This window comes from Mytilus californianus, unplaced genomic scaffold (assembly GCF_021869535.1).
Source record: "Mytilus californianus isolate M0D057914Y unplaced genomic scaffold, xbMytCali1.0.p SCAF_10, whole genome shotgun sequence".
Taxonomy (NCBI): Eukaryota; Metazoa; Mollusca; class Bivalvia; order Mytilida; family Mytilidae; genus Mytilus; species Mytilus californianus.
The window spans coordinates 23050085-23073042 of NW_026262582.1; the positions used below are offsets into that span (position 1 = coordinate 23050085).

At 33.5% G+C, this 22958-nt stretch overlaps 1 protein-coding gene across 1 annotated transcript; it reads right to left on the reverse strand.

Moving 5' to 3' along the window:
• On the reverse strand, positions 1-9857 carry LOC127718706 (sodium- and chloride-dependent glycine transporter 1-like). The gene is made up of 7 exons (XM_052224761.1): positions 9737-9857; positions 7783-7837; positions 7118-7250; positions 6060-6194; positions 5326-5429; positions 4181-4305; positions 1-143 (listed from the first exon to the last, which is right to left on the reverse strand). The coding sequence occupies exons 1-7, from the start codon at positions 9852-9854 to the stop codon at positions 1-3; spliced, it is 813 nt and encodes a 270-aa protein (XP_052080721.1). The 5' UTR covers positions 9855-9857.
• Positions 9858-22958: the final 13101 nt, after the last annotated feature.

The following is a 22958-nucleotide window of genomic DNA, read 5'->3' on the forward strand; positions in this document are numbered from 1 at the left end:
TCAGTTAAATAAAAATTTCACTATACGTACAATTGAACTGAATCCTAGAATCATCATCATTAGAAAAAAGAGAACAGCCCAAACAGGGGACACAGGCATCTGTGCTAATGCCTCAGGATATACTATGAAGGCAAGTCCTGGACCTGATAGAAAAGTGTATTTATAAATTCGTATAATATAATGCAAAACGATGAAATATGATGTTTGTCTTTATGTTGTGAACGCGTGTATTACGTTTTTGAAAACGTTATTCACATATTTGAGGGGGTGGAAAGGGGGGTACCTTTCTCCTTTCTCCCGCCCCTCTGCTTCCATCTCCCACCTTAACAACCGTCTTTTTTCAGATCAATCGATTTAAATACAAATTTGAATTAATATATGACCATATATAGTTGGCATAGGTCTTTATTAAAGCATATACTGATTTTACGAACAAGGCCCGTCTCCGACTCGTACGCAAATTAATACACAATGTTGGAATGTTGTCAATGGTGCATTGTGCATGCCCCAATGTCAAGAAACTCATTTTTGATACGTATGGTCATGTATGAGGATCATGAAATTAGACATAGTTTTTTATTGTGTCATCTCTATTTTTCCCTGTCCTCGAGAACACCTTACTTTGTATGGTCAAGTGGATAACGTAAATTTTTAAGGTGACCTGGAAAACGCGTTAAGTACATGTAATATTGTTTAGAGGAGGGAGTGTATCTCTTTGACATTGTCAGCATCCCTTCTTTTTAAATTTGTAGAAGATCGCCAAATACTTAGAGGAAACAGATACCCACATGTGAAGGCATAAGACAAGAAAACTAATGAACCTGTGTACATATATCTGGCCTGAAATATTTGTCTAAGTTTTGCTATAAAATATAATATAATATGTACAGAATTAATAGAAATCCATCAAGTGTCTTGGTTTTTTAACAGTTCTCCCACGTCCCGTCCTTTCACAACTCAGTACAGTCAGTACAATTTCCTCTTCCTCAAACGTCTCGCTAACTTTTACATTGATCGTCATTGTATCAGTCTGAAGAGAGCTGGTCAGCCTATTGTAAATCTCCTCATCTAATGTATATACAACCTGACCAGGTAACAAAGGGGGTATTACACTTTCTAATATACAATTAAGTGGTATATCTCTTTGCATGTCTTTATGAAATTCAAGGCCATCATTCTCTTTATACAGAATCGCTTTGCACACTTTGTCAGTTTCAAAAACACGTTCAGTGAGACTTCCGAGAGACAACTGGTCATCCAACATGACCGCCACCAAATCATTTTCATCATAAATAGAGTCTAACACTGGTCCGGCGGGTTCATTTGAACTTTGCAATTGATCAATTGTGCGTGGTTCTGTAAGTGACGGGTCTTCAGCTGTTTCGTTGATTCTAATGTCGGTAACAGACAGATCTATCGATGCATATTTAGGTGGGATATTGTTTTGGTACATGTTGAGAGGCAGCGTACCTGCATTAAACTTCGTTGTATCGGCTCTTACGCTTCGCTGTCGTACTCCTTTTCCATATCTCTCCCTAAATTCAAACATTGGTGGCCTTCGGCTGTTGTCTGCTCTATGGTCGGGTTGTTGTCTCTTTGACACATTCCCCATTTCCATTCCCAATTTTAATAGTTTCACGTCTTCTTTAGAGACACTGGACGGCTTGTTGAAACTTTGGAAACTGTTCAAGGGATAGATACTATTTTGGACTCTCATACCCTGACGTTTCCTTTGATGTGAAATAATGATATCTACAAATCAATACTCTCTTAACACACTCAACGACACCTCTGAGAAAATCCCTTGCACAGTCAATAACTGATGGTGTTTCTGTTTTTAACCGCAACATACTGTGCAATTGTTCATTAACTAACGTAAGAGCTGAATTAATATCAACTTTCTCCAAATATTTTGATTCTATACCAGTAATGTGCTCGGAAAGAGACTCCAACATTGTTCGAAGCATATGAACTGACTGTATTGTTTTAGAGGCTGATATTTTTCGATCCAGAGTCTATAACAAACAGAGTGTTGCCTTCAGTACATATTCCTGATGGTTGCGAAAATTGGCAATCTTTACCAAGACCATCCTCATTTCCTTCCTCTCCTTTCCCAGCGAACAAAAGAACATCAGGTTGGTTAAGTGATACATTTTCAATGTCTTTGATCTTGTATAATGCTCTTTTCCCAACGTCAGAGTATATCAATTCAGTTCCTACTATGGCAATTCCATGTGGTTGGTTGCAGATTTCGGTTCCAGTTTTCAGAATCACAGAGACTGTGTTTGAATCCAATTCTAGGCGCAGAATACCAGCTGTATGATCGGCTAAGTACAGATAGTTTGAACAGTAGACTAATCCAAAACATCCACTCATATCTGGTACACTAATCGAGTATAAACTTGTTCCAAAAAGGGCATAGCCATAGGCAGCAACTTTTTGTTTCACAGAAACCTGCAGTTTAGTAGGTACAACAGCGTCAATGCCAATGTCAAGAACCCTGACTGTGTCTTTTGTGCCTCTTGGAAGACCTGCCGCCTCTATTCTCCTGTTGATAATGTGTCTGAGGGTTTTCAGATTACTTTTTTCGGGTTCTGTTATCTCCAAAAACGTGGCATATTCACACAGATTTATTTTGGTTGATTTAGATATGTCTAATTTCAGAGTATCTTTATGGTCTATGTAGACTAATTTGTTTTTGCCACTTTCACACACGAACAGGATCCCATCTAAATTCATAATCGAACTGGGTGTGCTCAGACCTTTTGCCAACTGTTTGACATCTGCTGGATAGTGAAGTCTAACTGAATATATAACTCCTACCCGATCAGCAACGTACAATACGGACGGATCATCCGAAAGACATATGTCTACTGGTTCCTTTAAAATGCTTTGATGATTGTCATCGCATTTTCTGTACTTTTCCGGAACGACAGTACATACGACCACGTCATTATCTGAATTGTGTAGACAGTCAAGGACTTTTTCGGAACTTATTTCGGCAATTGCAGCAGTTGCCTGTCGATCCTTCCGTTGCACAGAATCCAACGAAATGTTTTCTCTAAACACATTACCCATTATTGTCTGTGTTTGTCTTAACATTCGAAGAATGATCAAATTTATTCGGTAATTGTCAACTAAGAGCCACCAGTTTGACAAACTACCTGCTAGACATTTTCCAATATGGACCGCATCCGAACCTACACTAGTTAGACTTAATTCTGGAATTTGTCGACCCTCAATTTTGTCATCAATTATTTTTTCCATTGCGGTTTTGTTTTTCTGTTCACAATCGTGAATAACAACCATCACGGCCATTCTATTACACTTGATATTGTTCTCGATACATCTCTCACGTGCTCGTAATTGCGGTAGTATAGAAATATGGCCATTTATTTCACACTGATTACAGACCTGTCCCAGCTCACTGCATGCTTCGCAACTTCGATTACAACAAATACTGACATCTCCAACAACTTTTCCCCTTTCTTTTTTCAGTTCGAGACACCCAGAACATATTGGTGCTTCTTGTACCCTCTTTTCTACCAGATTTTTAACATAGTCACTACTCTGTATATATGGTGAATAGTCAAGTCCGACTGGAAGACTTACTGAATTTGTCAAGTCAGTTAAAACCAGAGTGTCAGCATCTTTAATCATAGAATCTTTTAATGTTTTTATACCTGCTACATCTGGATGAGGATTGTTCTTGACATAATTAGCATCTATATCAAATTTTGCACCCACAAGAACTTTCCTAATTGGATCAAAGCTTAGTTCTGGTTTTAAACATATGCCATCTCTACCCATAGACATACCGTTTTGAAAGGATGATTTCTAGAAATGATGATCAATGATCGGAAATGGCAAAAATGGTTTGGGAAATATAAATGTTGACTTTTTTCAAAGATTTGTCCATTTATTAGAACATTTAGTATCCAGTTTTTTCGTTTTTTTACCTCTTTATTATTTTTCAACATTAAAGTTCGTCTCCCTTTGATAGTTCTCCCTCCTTTCTCCCGCCTTTTCTCTCCTTTCTCCCGCCCCCTTTCTCCCTGTCTCCCAATACCCTTTCCACCTACTCATATTTAGATTGATTGGAATATTCAATGACTTGTTTGTTTAAATGCACGAGTAGTCTTTTAATTCTTTATCTGTATAGTATCATATATAACAATACCCCCAGCAGCTACTTTGTCCACAGTAGTGTTTTTCTTGTGCGCCATAAAACCAAGTATAGAAAATGAAACAAATCCAGCATAAAAACTGGTCAGGCAGTTAATGAGAGGAATCATCAACGCATCCCTGAAATAAAATAGAATTAGAAAATAATCAAACAATTTGTTCATCTCTTGTTAAGTGCTACACCTAAATGTGATTATCAAATGTATTTGTGTTTTTCTTTGACATTTATTAGTATTTTGTGGACTTGTTCGTCTCTCGTCGCTTTTGTTTTTGCCATGGCGTTGTTAGTTTTTGTTCGACATACGAGTTTTTAAATGTCCACTTGTTATCTGCAACCTCTTATTTAGATACACAGGTTTAATATTTAAACGTAACATTAAGGCTTTACAAAGTCGGAAACACTGCAACATGTACATGTAAGAGTTAATAATACAAAGACAAGTATACAATAGAAATCCCTCCTATTTTTACAAATTGAAAAAAAGATATTATTACGTTGCATCTATTCTACGAAGCTTGATTTGTAACACTTACACGGATATTTCATACAAATTTTAACTAGATATCATTGTTCACAAACAAAGTGGAACACAAGTAATGTTTATCAAAATCGTGGAACACAAATGGTTTACCAACATAGTGGAACACATATGGCTGACCATTATCAGAACAAATATGGCTTACCAACATCGTGGAACACATATAGTTTACCAACATCGTGGAACACATATAGTTTACCAACATAGTGAAACACATTTAGTTTATTAACAAAGTGGAACAAATATGGCTGACCAACACCAGAACACGTATAGTTAATCAACATAGTGGAACACATAATGGCTGACCAACATCAGAACACGTATGGCTGACCATTATCAGAACAAATGTGGCTTACCAACATCGTGGAACACATATAGTTTACCAACATAGTGGAACACATATGATTTACCAACATAGTGGAACATATATGGTTTACCAATATAGGGGAATACATATGATTTACCAACATAGGGGAATACATATGGCTTACCAACATTGTGGAACACAAAGTCATATGAATTACCAACATAGAACATATATAGCGTACCAACATTGTGGAATACATATGGCTAACCAATATAGTGGAACACATGTACTTGCCTCAGGCAATTATTCCTGAATTCGTTGTAGCTGGACATGGCTATCAGACCCCCAACACAAGTACCAAGAGAGTAGAATATTTGTACAGCTGCATCACTCCAAACCTTCAATTAGAATGATGCAAACTCAAGAACAACAAATATATATTATTATTTGAAAACTTATTATAGAACTGCTGGTTAATGTTGTCCAACATTAAGTAGGAAAGTTAAGATTGCATATGTACGCTCTATTATCATGGGCATGCAGTTGTTTGTACAAGACCATAGAATGGAATTAGTATCGCTTATCTTATCAAAGCTGTCAAATATTTGGGTTGATCGTATCAGCTTATTTGAAACATCTGTTGACAAGTGTGCAATAGATATACATTCGGCAACAAAGTTTATTGATAGATGAACTAGCTTAGTTGACATTAATACATTTCGCTCCAAATAACAACATTATGATCATTAAATATATAATGTTCACTCTATATTTCAAGGAATACATTAATCTTATAGCAAAAAAGTTAAAGAAATCGACCTTCTTTGAATTAGATGCTTCAATGTTTAAAACAAACAAACTGCTCTTCTTGGTCGTACAATGTAAGTGACAATAATTTGAATCTCAACATGGTTGACATCGCATAACATAACATTTAACATTCAATTCAAAGAAATATAAATGTACAAAGTCATGTAATTGCAGCTTTTTCATGGAATGATCTCAGAGATTGTCAATGGCGTACTCACCTCAGCCTTTTTTAGTTTCTCAAAATCTGGAGTCAGATAAAACTTGATTCCCTCCATATGCCCTTCCAATGTACAACCGCGGATAAGTAGTGCTATTAGAAGGAAGTAAGGGAAAATGGCGGTAAAATAAACAACCTGAAAAAAAGTGATGACACCTTTTATAGCAGCTATAACATAATACTAGTCAACAAGAGAAACGAATCACCAGTTTAAACTGAAATTTATTTTAAAATATGATAAACAGATTAAAAGTCTTAATTGGTCTAATAAAAAAAAACATTCATTTGCAAAGATATTCCATACAATTTAGAAAATCTTACCAAGTAAGAAACTTTTCATTGAGAAAATGACGTATCATTAAACGAAGGGTCATATTTATTTTAAAATGGTTAACAAAAAAGAAGAATCGAGTATTCAAATATCTTAGAAGGAATTTAAATTTCAAATTAGACAATGATTTTGTAATAGTTTCAAGTTTTAAGTGCAAATTTAAATTAATCTCGATTTTTGACTTTTTGGGAGAAAATAAAAGATTTTTGAAATCAATTTATTGCGAATAGATTTCGCGTTTGCTTGCCTAAATCAAGGGTATTAATGATGAAACAACACTCTGTAACCATTAAACCAATTGGGCAGCTGAGATAATTTTATACTACAACATACATTATATAAATAACACATAGCTTAGAGGGTGATAGAGCAGATTGTTACCCCGAGAAAACATTGTCAACTGAGGCGAAGCCAAGGTTGACAATGTCTTTTCGAGGGGTAATTACAATCTGCTCTATCACCCTCTAAGCTATGTGTTGTTTAATTTATTATACTGAATGTTTTGTTATTACTGTCCATTAAATTTCAAATTCAAAGTAATAAACTATGTCGTCTTGTACATACAATGTAACAATCATCCGTATTTATTAAAGCGCACACTTGAGCAAGCGTCTCCGTGAAGGGTAATAGAGTATTTGTCATGGGATAGAGTAAATTGTCTCCTTCGTATTAACTAATCAAAATCTGGCATTTTGACATGAAGTATAACAAATTTAAATGTTCCATACCTTGCCTAGTGATTTGATTCCTTTAGATAAAACTAAGAATGTCAGAAGCCAGACAAACAGGTTACATAACGAAAGATCCCATTTAAGATTCTGCATATCTTCTATACCACTTGAAAGTTGTAGAACTTCGTTACTGGAAAAATTAAAAAAAGTAAAAGTCAACCCTATAAATAATGTTCATGTACTTGACCTATGTCTGAAACTTCGTCTGTGTATTTCCCGTTTTCGTTGTTGGTTAATCTTGTTTTTTGTCATTTGTAAAATTTTGATTGCAAATTTCTCTGTTTTACTTATTTCAAATATTTTTACATCGGGCCGGATGGTTTATTTCGTTCGCAAACCTGTCCATTGTTGACCTTTAGAAGCCTTGTAATATTTTGTGTCGTTAGGTTGTTGTCTCATTGACATTTTTAGTGAAAGTAAAAAAACTTAATCAGTTATACCTATTCAATTAAATTGAAACAAAAACCAAACAATTTGTAGTTCACTCCATTATCATTATATGCAATAATGTTCAATAAATTCATTTTAATCAGTTTGTGATATGTATACAGTTAACGCATGTTCATAAAAGGGTAAATTCTTTTTCCTTAATATCGTATGTCTTCTTACTTGAAAACACTAGATGTTAAGCAGCAATCAATCCAACAATCGATCAATCTTACCTGAAATACTCGTCACTTGCTGCCACTGTTGCATTTTCTTCATATGTAAAATTTACTAAAATAAAACGAGTAGTTAAACATTTAAACTCGTTTATTGTTTGCATAGTTTTTTCTTGGTTTGTGCCGTTACACCACTGTCCGAGGTTAGAAGAGGGTTGGCGCCTTCAAACTAGTTTAACCCTGCCACATTCTAAATGTGCTTGTTCAACGCCAGGAGCATGTGGATCAGTAGTTGTCGTTGGTTCATATCTGTCATGTTTGTTTTTTGTACATGTTTTGTTATAAATTAGGCCGTTAGTTTTCTCAACTGAATTGTTTCATAGTTGTCATGTCGGGGCCTTTTATAGCCGATTATACGGTATAGATTTTTCTCATTGTTGAAGGCCGTACGGTTGCCTATAATTGCTTACAACCACTTCATTTGAACTTTGGTGGATAGTTGTCTCATTGGCAATCATACCATATCTCCCTATTTTTATAAAAATAAATGATTTAAGAAAGAAAAATGTCACTTGGTAAGGTGTTCCATATGACACCCTAACTTACTGAACGAACATAATAACATCTAACATGTTTAGTTTATTCCGTTGTGGTGCCAAAAGAACTTAATTTTTAAAATAAACTCTTTTAGCTGTATTTGTTTGTTTTTTTTTCAGAAATTTGATCTATCCCTTCACTACCGCTTTAACTTACGACATGATATATTTTGTATAAATTGCCTGAGAAAAGATGTAAAATGTGTAATCTTCTAAAGTTATCACAAAGGCATTCCTAGTATGGTGTTTGTGTCATTTTTGGTATTATTATGAGTAGGTTGTTATTCAAAGGAATAGGTCCGGTAAGGGCCGATTTTGGCCTCAAAATTTAGGTTCATCTGATTAAAGATTTTGGACACTTTTTAAACACTTAAGTGTCTACTTCAGTCGATTCAATTAGTTTATGTGAAAGATTTGAACTGATTTAGTCATTAAAGACGCTCAAATGCAAGCTTAAATATGAAAAATCTATCAAATATGCCATAATATGTCACTTTTCAGATGGTTTTTGTCAAAAATGAAAGAGGCCGCATCCGTGTTCATTCTCAACCTTTATATAAGTTATGTATTATCATCAAATACAACTTACATTTAAATATTAAGAATGAACACAAATGCGGCCACTTCCATTTCAGACGGAAACCGTCTAAAAATTAACCAAAATGCTAAAATTTCGAAGATTTCAGTAATTTAACATGACTTAATGATGCTAGTACCCGATACATGAGCATTGTATTGTCAAAAATAGCCCATATTTATGTAACAGAAGTATTCTTTTTTCCAATTTAAAATAGCTAAAAATTTACATTTTAACAATTTTGTAAAACTGCTATACTTTGGGGCCAAAAGGGGTCTTACTGGGCCTACTCCTTTTGATACTAACATTTTTTAAATATTTGATTTCCAGTATCACAGATAGCGAGAAATCCTATTTATAAACGGACATTAGTGTAATTAAGGGAATTCGTGTCCTGTTGGATTGAAAGTGAATTTAGTGTTAAAATTGCGTTAAAATAGAGAAAAAATAAAATGAATCAGCGAAAATTAGAGATAATAAACACATATATCTAAGAAAATTAGCAAATCATCAAAGACTCAAACGAGTACCCTTCATCGAAAATTGTACTGAAAATTGACGAAGTTTCATCATTTGATAAATTGGAATGTATACAAATTAATATTATCTCGCAATGAAGTTTTTGCACGTCAGCCAATCAAACGTTGCTGCTTTTGGTGTACCGTTAATCGCGACTGATTATTATTTTTAAAAAGGAATGTTTGCAGTGTAAATTATTTTTGTAATAAATGGTATTACTAACGTGTTATCATATCTGGTTTGGGCGAGCGTTTCTAATAAACCAAACCATAAAAATAATGGTGCATTCTATTAAAAAAATACTACAATTGCAGCTACTTACAACATTCCAATCTTGTGCCGTTCCAAGGATCTTGAAGTGAATCGTTCTGAGTGCCGTCTCGACAGTTACATGTACTCCATGCTTCATCGCAGTACTTCCATGGAACTTCCGGTTGCATCGACGCAAAGAATAAATAAGTGCAGTATGCAATGATAACAGCGTAGTATATGGACACAAGGCTGGAGATTGCCAACATGGTTACACCAAGACCTAAAGTCTAAAAATGTATGGCAATGACATCGTACGTTCAGAAGGCAGTTATATACAGCGTACATGCTTTTTCTGTAGACTGAGGAAATTGTTTTAAGAATCGGACCACTTGTATATATAACTGTCTGAAGACATGTTAGAATTACAAATATTTGCGATTTAAGTTCGAAGGTCTCTGAATTAGTCCCACCAAAGGAAGAAAAAGAACACAAAATACGATTCAGAAAGTGTGGAAGCCGGTTAGAATTACAGTGAAAACAAATTATGTCGTCATAGGTTGTCGTTATTTCGACGTAGCATAGATATGTCGTAATAACGACATACAATTGTTTTCTTGTGACCCTAACAGGTTTTCGTAAAAAAGAAAAACGACACTTGAAAACAAAACGAAATAAACCATCACGCATGCGTCATCTGTAACGTGAATAAGAGATAATACTTCATCCTTACTATTACTATATGATCCGACTATCAATTAGTATCTAAGAACGTAGATTTATGGATGATAAAGGTTAAAATGAAAAAAAAATGATGGAGTAAAATACAATTATACAATATAAAGATATCATCTAAAACATTTAACTTTACCTTTGAACCAAGGGTTTATCCGCCATACTTTAATAGGTCCAAGACTACAGAATTGTCCCAAGCATAGCTCAAGGTAAAATAAAGGTATACCAATCATAACTAGGCAAATGAAATATGGAATGAGGAAAGCTCCTGAAATAGAAACAAGAAAAGATGGAACAATGTTGAAACAATAGATTTCAAAGGAAATTACATTGTGATATAACCACTGAAGACACACGTTTTTATTGGTTTTCGATTCACACATTGGTGAGTTTTCCTTCGTTGGGATAGCTCAGAGAATACTGTCCTGCTATCTAAATACAGCGAATACCAAAAGTCAGTTAAAGAAACAAACATAGGTATACGTCAAGCCAATCAGAGTACATAATCTATTTGATAGAGAATATTCCAGATTGTGCAAAACAAGACGAAATCATCAAAGTACATAAGTTTAGAATAGAAAATTTGCAAAATCAAAGCAAAAGACTGCAACTCTAATTCGCCGTTTCAGAATCTAATGCATTCTGGGTAATATTTTGAAAATCGTACATTAAAACGTGGTGATTGGTTTAAACCGTTCTAAACAATGGAAATTCAACCAATGACGTAACATTATTTTCATTTTGGTGAACGAACAATGATATTACCCATAGTCCTTTTGGTGAACGAATAATGATATTACCCATAGTCCTTTTGGTGAACGAACAATGATATTACCCATAGTCCTTTTGGTGAACGAACAATGATATTACCCATAGTCCTTTTGGTGAACGAACAATGATATTACCCATAGTCCTTTAGGTGAACGAACAATGATATTACCCATAGTCCTTTAGGTGAACGAACAATGATATTACCCATAGTCCTTTAGGTGAACAAACAATGATATTACCCATAGTCCTTTTGGTGAACGAACAATGAGATTACCCATAGTCCTTTTGGTGAACGAACAATGATATTACCCATAGTCCTTTAGGTGAACGAACAATGATATTACCCATAGTCCTTTTGGTGAACGAACAATGAGATTACCCATAGTCCTTTTGGTGAACGAACAATTAGATTACCCATAGTCCTAGATTTTATCTACTATTTCGTAAGCAGATATATTGATTTTAAGGAAGTCCTAACTGGTGTCCGTAGTATAACCACAAAGACATATTTGCAGAATAATAAAAGAAAAGAATCATAATTATCTTCTTCAAAAATGCAAATGTATCTCCAGATAAGTTTATGTAAAACTTTCGAGCAAATTTGTTTATCAATGAAACTGTTTTACGATGCACACTTTACCTCCACCATTTCTAAAGCAGAGATAAGGAAATCTCCATACATTGCCGAGACCGACAGCAAACCCGACACAGGTCAATATAAATTCTAACTGACTTCCCCAGTTCGCTCTCTTGTCGACATCGTCTGCTTCTTCTACCAGATGTTCTTTTTCTTTTACTTCACCATTTTCGTTTTCTACTGCAAGTGTCACCTATAAACGAATACAATTATATGTACATGTACATACATACAAAGATTGATAGAAGATACAAAGGGGATAAACACATGGTCATTACACTAAATCGGTCATTTCAATATTTTAATGTAATTTTATATTTACGAATGATGTCCTTGTACACATGCTAAAAAAATCAAATAAATCGTAAAAAAATTATATAATTATTTTTTTTTGGCGACCAACGAGGGGGTGAACGCCCTCTAGGCCACCTGGATCCGCCAATGGACCCAGTTTCTTACAGATCACATGAAAACGTAATAGGTTTTAAGAACTTGCCTGTTTGATCTTTTTCATAAAAACAAAACTGATGCAGTTTCTTGCCGAGACCAATGTTTACGATAGTACGGCATTTATAAACTTATTCACTACAATATCATACTTAGTGTGATAATACGTATATTTGTGATGTCATACTTAAGAATATACTACTGTTGGAAGAAGTTGGAATTGAAAGTGCGTACACAATGCATTTGTAAATAAAGGCGAAAAAGTGAATGCCATGTTTCAATTAGATGTTTTTACTAACATAAAAAATTGTGACTTGCTGAACCATGTGCAAGATTTTAACCTTATATTAATCAATTATAAGCAAAGCCTTTTGACATGAAAAATAACATCCTTTGTCAAATTGTCACTTAAATCGGAAAAATAATTATACTTAAAGGCAAATGTAATTTAAAAAATGCAGTTTTGGTGTGAATGTCTTCTTCTTGCGAACATACATTCGGATTTCCGTATGATTATTGGAATAAAAAAATAAAAACAACACTTTATAAATTTCATGCGTACCTTTACCTTCATCAGGAATGCCCAAAGCCGACTATTAGAAAACAGTTGAAGAGCCTATATGACAAAAAAAAGGACCTAAAAATGATACCAAAATGCATCTAAGGTCAGCTTTGTCTGATGGAGTTGAAACCTTAGTTTTTCCATAATTTCTAAATTTTTAAAACGAACAGTTTAAGAAAGATCTGTTATAGATCATGGCAGTAAATATAGACGTAGTCTAATTAATAGGTGCAAGATACCGACACATGTTCCTAATGCTATCCATCTTACTGGACAGTGGTGAAGGCCTGTAGTAAGATACGGACACATGCTCCGCATGCTATCCCATCTTACTGACCAATGGTCAAAGCCAGGAAAAAGTTTAAACGCCTATGAACGAAAGTCTTATTTAGGTATTAGAAAATACAATTAAAATCATACATAATTATGCAACACCAAGTAAAAATATGAAAAACATATTTCATAAAATGTAGTCATTTGGTCCAAAAGTTGAATAAAGCACATTATCTGATGAAAGTGAAAATAATCCACCTGATGAATGGGATCCTTTAATCTGATATACGAGGGGATGGATTGAGGGAGGGGGTCTTTAATTATTTCTTTCTTTTTTTACCCATTCTTCTCTAATGTTTATATTTTGCACCCTATTATTTTCTCTATTCTTTATATCTTGCACCCTATTAATTTTCTCTTTAATTTTTTCAATACTCATATTGTTTACCCTTTATTCTCTATTCTGTAAACCCCGAACCCCGATCCAGACACTCGCATAAGCCAATGACGTTATTTCACATCCAGACCGAAAAACAGAGTTAATGTTTAGCTAAGTACAACTCACCGTAGATTGTCACAAAAGTGATGTCATTACTGTCAATCTTATCATATATCTGGACGAAGATGAAACAGATTATACTTTGTAGCTGCAGCATAGATAATTGTCGTACAAACTAGAAAGTGACGTACCATGAAATGGGGTATATTGTACGTTAAGAATAGAAAAACTTAGTACTAGTATGTATGTGTGCCTTATGTCGCAAATCTGCACTGATAAAAATAAACCCCAAGGTTTATCATTTCAACATGTTCGACTGTAAGTCATTCGTGCACCCCTATACATCTTGTATTAAAATGATGTAGATGTTTTTTACTAACATAAAAAATTGTGACTTGCTAAACCATGTGTAAGATTTTAACCTCATAATTATCAATTACAAAGAAGGCATTTTTTACATTAAAATAAAACATGCTTTGTTACTTAAAGCGTCTTAAATGCGTGTTTTTTTTATTAGTTGTTATTGGCTTTGAATTAGCTGTCAGTAACTGCGAGTATTCTCAGATCTGCACTTAGTGTCTTTTTGTTGTGGGGATGTATCTAAGTATCCTGTCACGTCCACTTTGTGTTTTTGTTACTTGTTTTTGTGCTTTGTATCGATCTGATGAGTTAAGCCCTTTTCAACTGATTTTTATAGTTTGTTCTTATGTTTTACTGTTGCACCACTGTCCTAGGTTAGGGGGAGGGTTGGGCGCCGCTAACATGTTTAACCACGTCACATTCTGTATGTGCCTGTCCCAAGTTAGGAGCTTGTAATTCAGTGGTTGTCGTTTGTTGCTGTATATCTTATTTGTTTTTTGTTCTTTATTTTGTACATAAATCAGGCCGTTAGTTTTCTCGTTTGAATTATTTTACATTTGTCATTTCGGGTCCTTTTATAGCTGACTATGCGGTATACGTTTTACTCATTGTTGAAGGCTGTACGGTGACCTATAGTTGTTAATTTCTGTGTCATTTGGTCTCTTGTGGAGAGTTGTCTCATTGGCAATCAAACCACATCTTCTTTTTTTATATACCATAATACTTTAAACCGTTATTTACACCTATCACTTCACATGAAAAATAACAAAAGGAACTTTCATCAAAAACGTTAATATTTATTGTAATTCGATTTTTACCGGAAAACGACATGTATACACGAACCTGTATCATTTGATCATGTGTATACCTATCAGAGTTGGTTAGCTTTTTATGATCGATTGGCATGACTATCAGTAGAAGGTGTTGGAAATAACCGAAATGAAAATGTTCGTCGTTATTTTACCAATGTGTACCATTTCACCGGAACTGACACTTTATAATTAGCTGCTTGATACCAGTTGTCGCCTGATATACCCTTGTCTTGTTTGTGTATTGTAATTTTAAGTCTAATTAATTGTTTCGGCATCTTATTCTTGTTGTCTACTACCGTCTCAAGGTCATATGAATACAAAACAGGTAATGTGGATTCATTTATTGTCATGGAAACCAATTTTTGTGGAATGAGGAAACATGTATTTTCATGGATATTTGGTTTCGTGGTTTTCCATAGTCAGCACACGCACAAGCCTTTTAAACATTTTTTTTTTTCATTGAAACCTTTAAAATTCGTTGTTTACATATACCCACGAAATCCGCGAAAATTGGCACCCCATGAATAATAATGAATCCACCGTATTACACCTACCATTTCAGAGTATCTGATATCACTCCAGGTTTGATAGTATTTTTTAATTGCCAAAAGTCTTATAGTCTTTTTTAAAGTTTTTTTCTTTTTTTCTTTATACAGTGTTAATTTTTTATTATCATTAAACATTTACAGTTTGTTTGTGGCAATACAAATTTAAACAAACAATACACCTTATCGCTATTTATCCGCCATTACTGGACATCACAAAAGTTCCCGTAAAATTTTGACGTCATAATAAAAAATATCTGACGCCACAATGGAAAAGTGATTGTTGTATGACGTCAAAAGTTCAAGCGGGACAGATTCTCGGGTCAAGCGGGAATAGCGATAAGGTGTATAAACAACAAGATAAAAACAAAACAGTATACAAAAAAACATAAGTGATAGATTTACAATATTACAATATTTAATAGCCATGTTACAATGAGACTTCTGCCCTCAGTTCTAACGAACTTTTAAAAAAGAAGCCAATAATTCTAACATGTCTCAAGGAAGCGGGATTTAGTATATAAAATATTTTTTGTTCATCAGGGAAATGAATGAAATGTGCATCATCTAATTGTATATCATTAAATAGATTTTGTCTGATATTCTGGTTTACCTTGCAATTCAGAATAAAATGAAATTCATCTTTGATGACTTAATTTGCAGGTTTTGCACAGTCTTTGTTCTCTAGGAATTTTAATGTAACGTCCATTTTCTATTTCAAGACCATGGTCACTTATACGAAGTATGGTAACAAGTTGCTTTTAAAAAAAAAGACAATGAACCTTAGAACTTTTTTTAATCTAGTTATTAATTCAACTGAATAAGAAATTATATATCAGTGTTATCTTGGCCATGTGTGTGGAGGATAATATTTTTTTTAATTGTAAATCATTACAATTTTGGCATGTTGAGAGAAGTGTTAAATATAAAGCGAGGAGAGAAAAAAAAAGATTCCCAGACGTATAATTTCTTAAAGAATAATAATAATTCAAAACATGGAGGTCACATGTACCTTCTTCCAAATATTCATAAAATTAATCTAGAAATAAGTAATGAGGCATTGCGAACTGGTCAGCTAGTAGGACACATTAATGTTCGTTACCGACCAATCATCAATAAGTGTAACTCTCCCGCGAGAGATACTTACTTGATCTAATCATAAATATAAAAATGGATGTGGTATGATTGCCAATGAGACAACTCTCCACAAGAGACCAAATGACACAGAAATTAACAACTATAGGTCACCGTACGGCCTTTTACAACGCATAGTCAGCTATAAAAGGCCCCGAAATGACAAATGTAAAACAATTCAAACGAGAAAACTAACGGCCTAATTTATATAATATGTACAAAAAATGAACGAAAAACAAATATGTAACACATCAACAAACGACACTAGACTCAAGCTAGCAGCCACTTTTAGCAGCCAATCAAGATATCAGCCACTTTTTTCCAGCAGCCAATTTTGATGATATGTCTAAAAACCCAAAAACTATATCAGAGTCAAACGTTCCAAAAATCTCAAAATCTAAGTTAAATGTAATTTAACAGCGGAATTCGACAATTTCACGGCTTGTAGTGATTCTCAAAGGATTTCTGTCCATTTTAAATACCAATAATGATAGCAGCCACTTTTTTCGAAATTCTAACTACCAATACGATATATATTGTTTTTTAACGTCTAAATGCCAGAGATGTTCAGCCCAGTAGTCAGCACTTCGGTGTTGACATGAATATTAACTTTATGGTCATTTGTATAAATTTACTGTTTGCAAAAATATGAATTATTCAAAATACTAAGGATTTTCTTATCCTAGGCATAGATAACCTTAGCCGTATTTGGCACAGCTTTTTGGAATTTTGGGTCCTCAATGCTCTTCAACTTTGTACTTGTTTTGGCTTTCTAACTATTTTAATCTGAGCGTCACTGATGAGTCTTATGTAGACGAAACGCGCGTCTGACGTATAAAATTATAAGCCTGGTACCTTTGATAACAACTTAGAAGTGAACGTTGGACAAACCAACTACAATGACGTCAGTAACTGAAAGCACTTACTAACCCGATTTCTAAATCCCGGAAATCGTTTTATGACCGCTTTAAGCTCGAATATAAACCCTTATGTCAGTTGCATAATTCTTTATGTAAAATACAGTTTTCTCAATAAAACAACATTTAAGATGTATTTTGTATGCAATATTTCCTTAATCAATAGAAAAAATATCCTTAGGGCTAGAAACATTTGAAAAATATAAATAGAAATATTTATGGAAAGCCCCCCTCCTCCCCCCAAAAAACGTATAGTGAAAACCTACCAACTTTGAACCCCAACAATTTTCGAATGTGCCTAACTCCCAAAAAATCATTCCAGTGTGGCCATCCCCAAGTTATTACCTTTCATTTTAGCCATGTCCGGTGGCGAACTTTACCGTACGGAGATGGCGAGGCTTGCCGAAAGAATGTAGGTTGTATACGTATTTTTTTCCTTAACAGCAACTTTGAACCCCAACAATTTTCGAATGGGCCTAACTCCCAAAAAATCAATCCAGTGTGGCCTTTCCCAAGTTATTACCTTTCATTTGAGCCATGTCCGGTGGCGAACTTTACCGTACGGAGCTGGCGAGGCTTACCGAAAGAATGTAGGGTGTATACGTATTTTTTCCCTTAACGGCAACTTTGAACCCCAACAATTTTCGAATGGGCCTAACTCCCAAAAAATCAATCCAGTGTGGCCATCCCCAAGTTATTACCTTTCATTTTAGCCATGTCCGGTGGCGAACTTTACCGTACGGAGCTGGCGAGGCTTACCGAAAGAATGTAGGGTGTATACGTATTTTTTCCCTTAACGGCAACTTTGAACCCCAACAATTTTCGAATGGGCCTAACTCCCAAAAAAACATTCCAGTGTGGCCATCCCCAAGTTATTACCTTTCATTTAAGCCATGTCCGGTGGCGAACTTTACCGAACGGTCTAACATCTAACATAAGACTCATCAGTGACGCTCAGATTAAAATAGTTAGAAAGCCACACTGGAATTAATTTTTTGAAGTTAGGCCCATTCGAAAATTGTTGGAAATCATGACGTCATAATGCATTCTTAATATAAACCTATATATATATAAAACCTATGAGACGATGATATATATATATTATGGTGTTAGCGCTGTATAACCACAGATAATCCAACAGAGAATGTCTGTCATAAAGTTGTCACGGGTTTAGACACACTTATATATATATATATCTATAATACTAAAATAACAAGGTCCATTTTGTTAGCCTTCATGACGTAAACACGACAAATCAAAGAATTTGACTTATACATAACTTATATAGGACAATGGTGTTGATTAAAAATTACATCAGTCCAACCCTTTTGTTTTCCACATTATAGATATTGCCAATGATTAACAAGTACCATGTGGAATCAGATACCGATACCAATAGTATATGTCACATGTATGTATTTTCTGTATCTTCCTCCAAAAAGAGCACTATCTGGTACCATATCAAAAATATGTTGCTCCTAGTGCAAAATGTAAATCCTATTTAAAAAGTGCTTGATTACCTCCCCTTTCATAATTTTATAATTTAATTACAATTAAAAAACATTTCCCAATTTTATTGGATAAAATAAATAAGCAAATAGTTACTTTAGTGCTTACTTACCAATACATGTAGTATTAAATTAACTGGACCTTGGATCACATGAGTTCACAGTAAACTATCTTCAATCTAAAATATCATTCAGTAAATTATAAAGGTCACATTCAGTTGCTGTTATTTTCATATATGATATATATATATAAAATGACTGAATAATAGCCAACAATAAATCTTACGGAGTGATGGATCATATAATTATGATACAGTACACTACACAATGTAATATATAACCAGTCGAAAAGGGTACAACATCACCAACAATATATATATATGTATACATATATGTACATAGTAAATTTGCTGGTTGGTCCTTTTTATAGACTTCTATATATACATATATATATATAAGTTTTAACTTTCACTGTAGACCATCTACTAACCTCTACTTGTCTCTTGTATTGTTCAGTTACTGACTCATTGACATATTCCTCATATATTTTTTGTTTGCATTTCTTGGAAAACCACTATATTCTTTAAGCAATTAAAAGTTTGAATTTTCTCTGTAGACTTTATACTGACCTCTTCTTGTCTCTTTTAGTATTGTTCAGTTGCTGTCTCATTGACATATTCCTCATATATTTTTTGTTTGTATTTCTTGATAAACCACAGTGGTCTAAAATATTTTTATGCAATTAATATTATAATGATATCCTTTTACTTTTTTTCTACCATGTGACAAAAGATACTTAATAGCCAAAAATGTTTATTCTGTTTTCAAAAGAACTAAAAGAACTGGTGTAATGCTACTTCTAATGGAACAACTCTTGATTATCTCCCCTTTCAGAGTTTTATCAATCAGAATTAAAATTTATTCCTGAATTTTGTTTGATTAAATGAATAAATAAAAGTTCCTATATATTTGACTTCAATGCCGCAACTTACCAATACAAATGTAATAATAACTTAACTGGGCCTTGAAACACATGACATCAGTACACAGTAGTTATTAGCTCTTCAAACTGAAAATATAATTGAATTATTAAGATCACATTCATTTTCAGATACTGAAACCAATAGTATATATCAAATGTATGTATTTTTATTTTCTATATCTTTCTCCTTTTATAAGAGTACTCCCTTGTACCATATAAAAAAAATATTGCTCCTAGTGCAAAATGTAAATCCTATTTAAAAAGTGCTTGATTACCTCCCCTTTCATAATTTTATAATTTAAATACAATTAAAAAACATTTCCCAATTTTATTGGATAAAATAAATAAGCAAATAGTTACTTTAGTGCTTACTAACCAATACATGTAGTATTAAATTTTCTGGACCTTGGATCACCTGAGTTCACAGTAAACTACCTTCAATCTAAAATATCATTCAGTAAATTATAAAGGTCACATTCAGTTGCTGTTATTTTCATATATTGTATGTATATAAGTTATAACTTTTTCTGTAGACTATCCACTGACTTCAACTTGTCTCTATTTGTATTTGGTTGGTTGCTGTCTCATTGACATATTCCTCATATTTTTTGTTTGTATTTCTTGGTCAACCACTATTTCATTATGCAATTTATAGTGCAATGATGTCATGTTACCTTTTGCCTAAACCAACGTTGCTATTAGGGCAAAATGTTCATATACATTGCAAAGGAAATTAAAGAACCTTAGTGAGCGCGCTCACATACCCCACGTCCCCACATTCTCATTGTAGAAATAAAATAAGTGTAAGAAAAAAAAAAATTGTATCAGAAAAAAAAATTGAATCATAATTTCCTGTCAATATGCACATCTACATAGTATGTCCTTATTATCTACACAATTTCATGAAATTCTGTTGTGTGGTTTGAGAGGAGTTGCGATGACAAAAGGTTGCAGTAGTATATTGGGCAAATAAGTTCAAAGGGGCGTAACTCATGGAAAAAAAAATTGAATCGTAATTTCCTGTCGATATGCACATCTACGTAGTATGTCCTTATTATCTGAAAAGGTTTCATGAAATTCTGTTGTGTGGTTTGAGAGGAGTTGCGATGACAAAAGGTTGCAGTAGTATATTGGGCAAATAAGTTCAAAGGGGCGTAACTCCTGGAAAAAAAATTGAATCGTAATTTCCTGTCGACATGCACATCTACGTAGTATGTCCTTATTATCTGAAAAGGTTTCATGAAATTCTGTTGTGTGGTTTGAGAGGAGTTGCGATGACAAAAAGTTGCAGTAGTATATTTGGCAAATAAGTTCAAAGGGGCGTAATTCCTGGAAAAAAAATTGAATCGTAATTTCCTGTCGATATGCACATCTACATTGTATGTCCTTATTATCTGAAAAGGTTTCATGAAATTCTGTTGTGTGGTTTGAGAGGAGTTGCGATGACAAAAGGTTGCAGTAGTACATTAAAGTAAATAAGTTCAAAGGGGCGTAACTCCCAGAAAAAAAATTAAATCGTAATTTCCTGTCGATATGCACAACTACATAGTATGTCCTTATTATCTAAAAAGGTTTCGTGAAATTCTGTTGTGTGGTTTGAGAGGAGTTGCAATGACAAGAAATAGGACTGACGGACTGACGGACGAACAGACGGACAGACGGACAGATGGACGGCCAGACAGACGGACGGACAGACGGGTCAAAAACATTATACCCTCCGCAACTCGTTGCATGGGGTATAATAAAAGCACTGATATGATGCTACTTGTAATGAAACAAGTACCTTTTAAATATCTCCCCTTTCAAAATTATATCATTTACAAATGAAATACACTATGAACAAACTAGTAGAAATTCCTATACAATTTGACTACAATGTTTACTTACCAATAGGTATGACTTGCCCTAGCCTTCAACTACATCAGCGCATAGTATTATTATATATTCAAACTAAAAAAAAAACAAACTGTAAATTAGAAGGTCACTTTTATTTTGCTACAAATTATTTTCATATATATCTAAAAGTTTGAATTTCTCTGTAGACCATGTACTGACCTCTACTTGTCTCTTTTTGTATTGTTCAGTTGCTGTCTCATTGACATATTCCTCATATATTTTTTGTTTGTATTTCTTGGTAAACCACTTTATTCTTTATACAATTAATATTGTGATGATATCATTTTACTTTTTGTCTACTAATAGAACTGGTGTAATTCTACTTCTAATGGAACAACTCTTGATTTATCTCCCCTTTCAGAGTTTTATCAATTAAAATTAAAATTTGTTTCTGTATATTCTTTAAAAAAAAAAAAAAAAAAACATTTTTATACAATTAGACTATAATGCCATCTAACCAATAGTAATAAATAAACTAGACGAGTTACATGACATCAATACATAGTAAAGCTCTTCAAACTGAAAATAAATAAAGGTCATCTTTTTGCTGTAGATTTATATATATGTATATATAAGTAGAAAATGTTTATGAAAACTTTATGTTGACCTCTACTTGTCTCTTTTTGTATTGTTTGGTTACTGTTTAATTTTCACTTACTGCTCATATTTTAAGTTGTATAACAGAAGGGGTTTTACATGTAAGCCACTCTATTGTATTCTATTTATTTTGCAATCATATATTTATATATTTAGCTCTATTTGTCTCTTCTGTGTGAGTAACTAGTAGTGCTAATTATTAATCCTGTTCATAAGAATAAAAAAAGCACTGATGAAATGCTACTTTAAATGAAAGCTTCTGATTATCTCCCCTTTAACAAATTTTATCATTTACAATTCAGTATATTTCTAAAAAAAATAATTTTTAAATAAAAAGTTTACTAAAATGTTCACTATAATAATTATAATTATAGATTTATTGACCCATAGAACCAGAAAAACCTAAATTTATATATGTAAGGGTTTTCAGACAAATTTCCTATTAAATATTCCTATTGGATTTATAATAGTATATAGGCTTGTTAATTTATAAGCCATTTATTTTGTGTCATATAGCTTTGATGTTTAATGTAAAACTTTTTAATTAGAAACTAAATTGTACAAGTCTTTAAATATATTTTTGTTTTTCGAAATTGTGAATTGTTTTTATTCACCCCCTC

Coding starts and splice junctions, on each gene's coding strand:
- LOC127718706 (XM_052224761.1), bottom strand. CDS start 9,854: ATGCAACCGGAAGTTCCATGGAAGTACTGCGATGAAGCATGGAGTACA. Junction 6,195..7,117: donor GAATCAAATCACTAGGCAAG/GTATGGAACATT, acceptor ACTTTTTTTCAG/GTTGTTTATTTTACCGCCAT. Junction 5,430..6,059: donor AGAAACTAAAAAAGGCTGAG/GTGAGTACGCCA, acceptor TTCTAATTGAAG/GTTTGGAGTGATGCAGCTGT.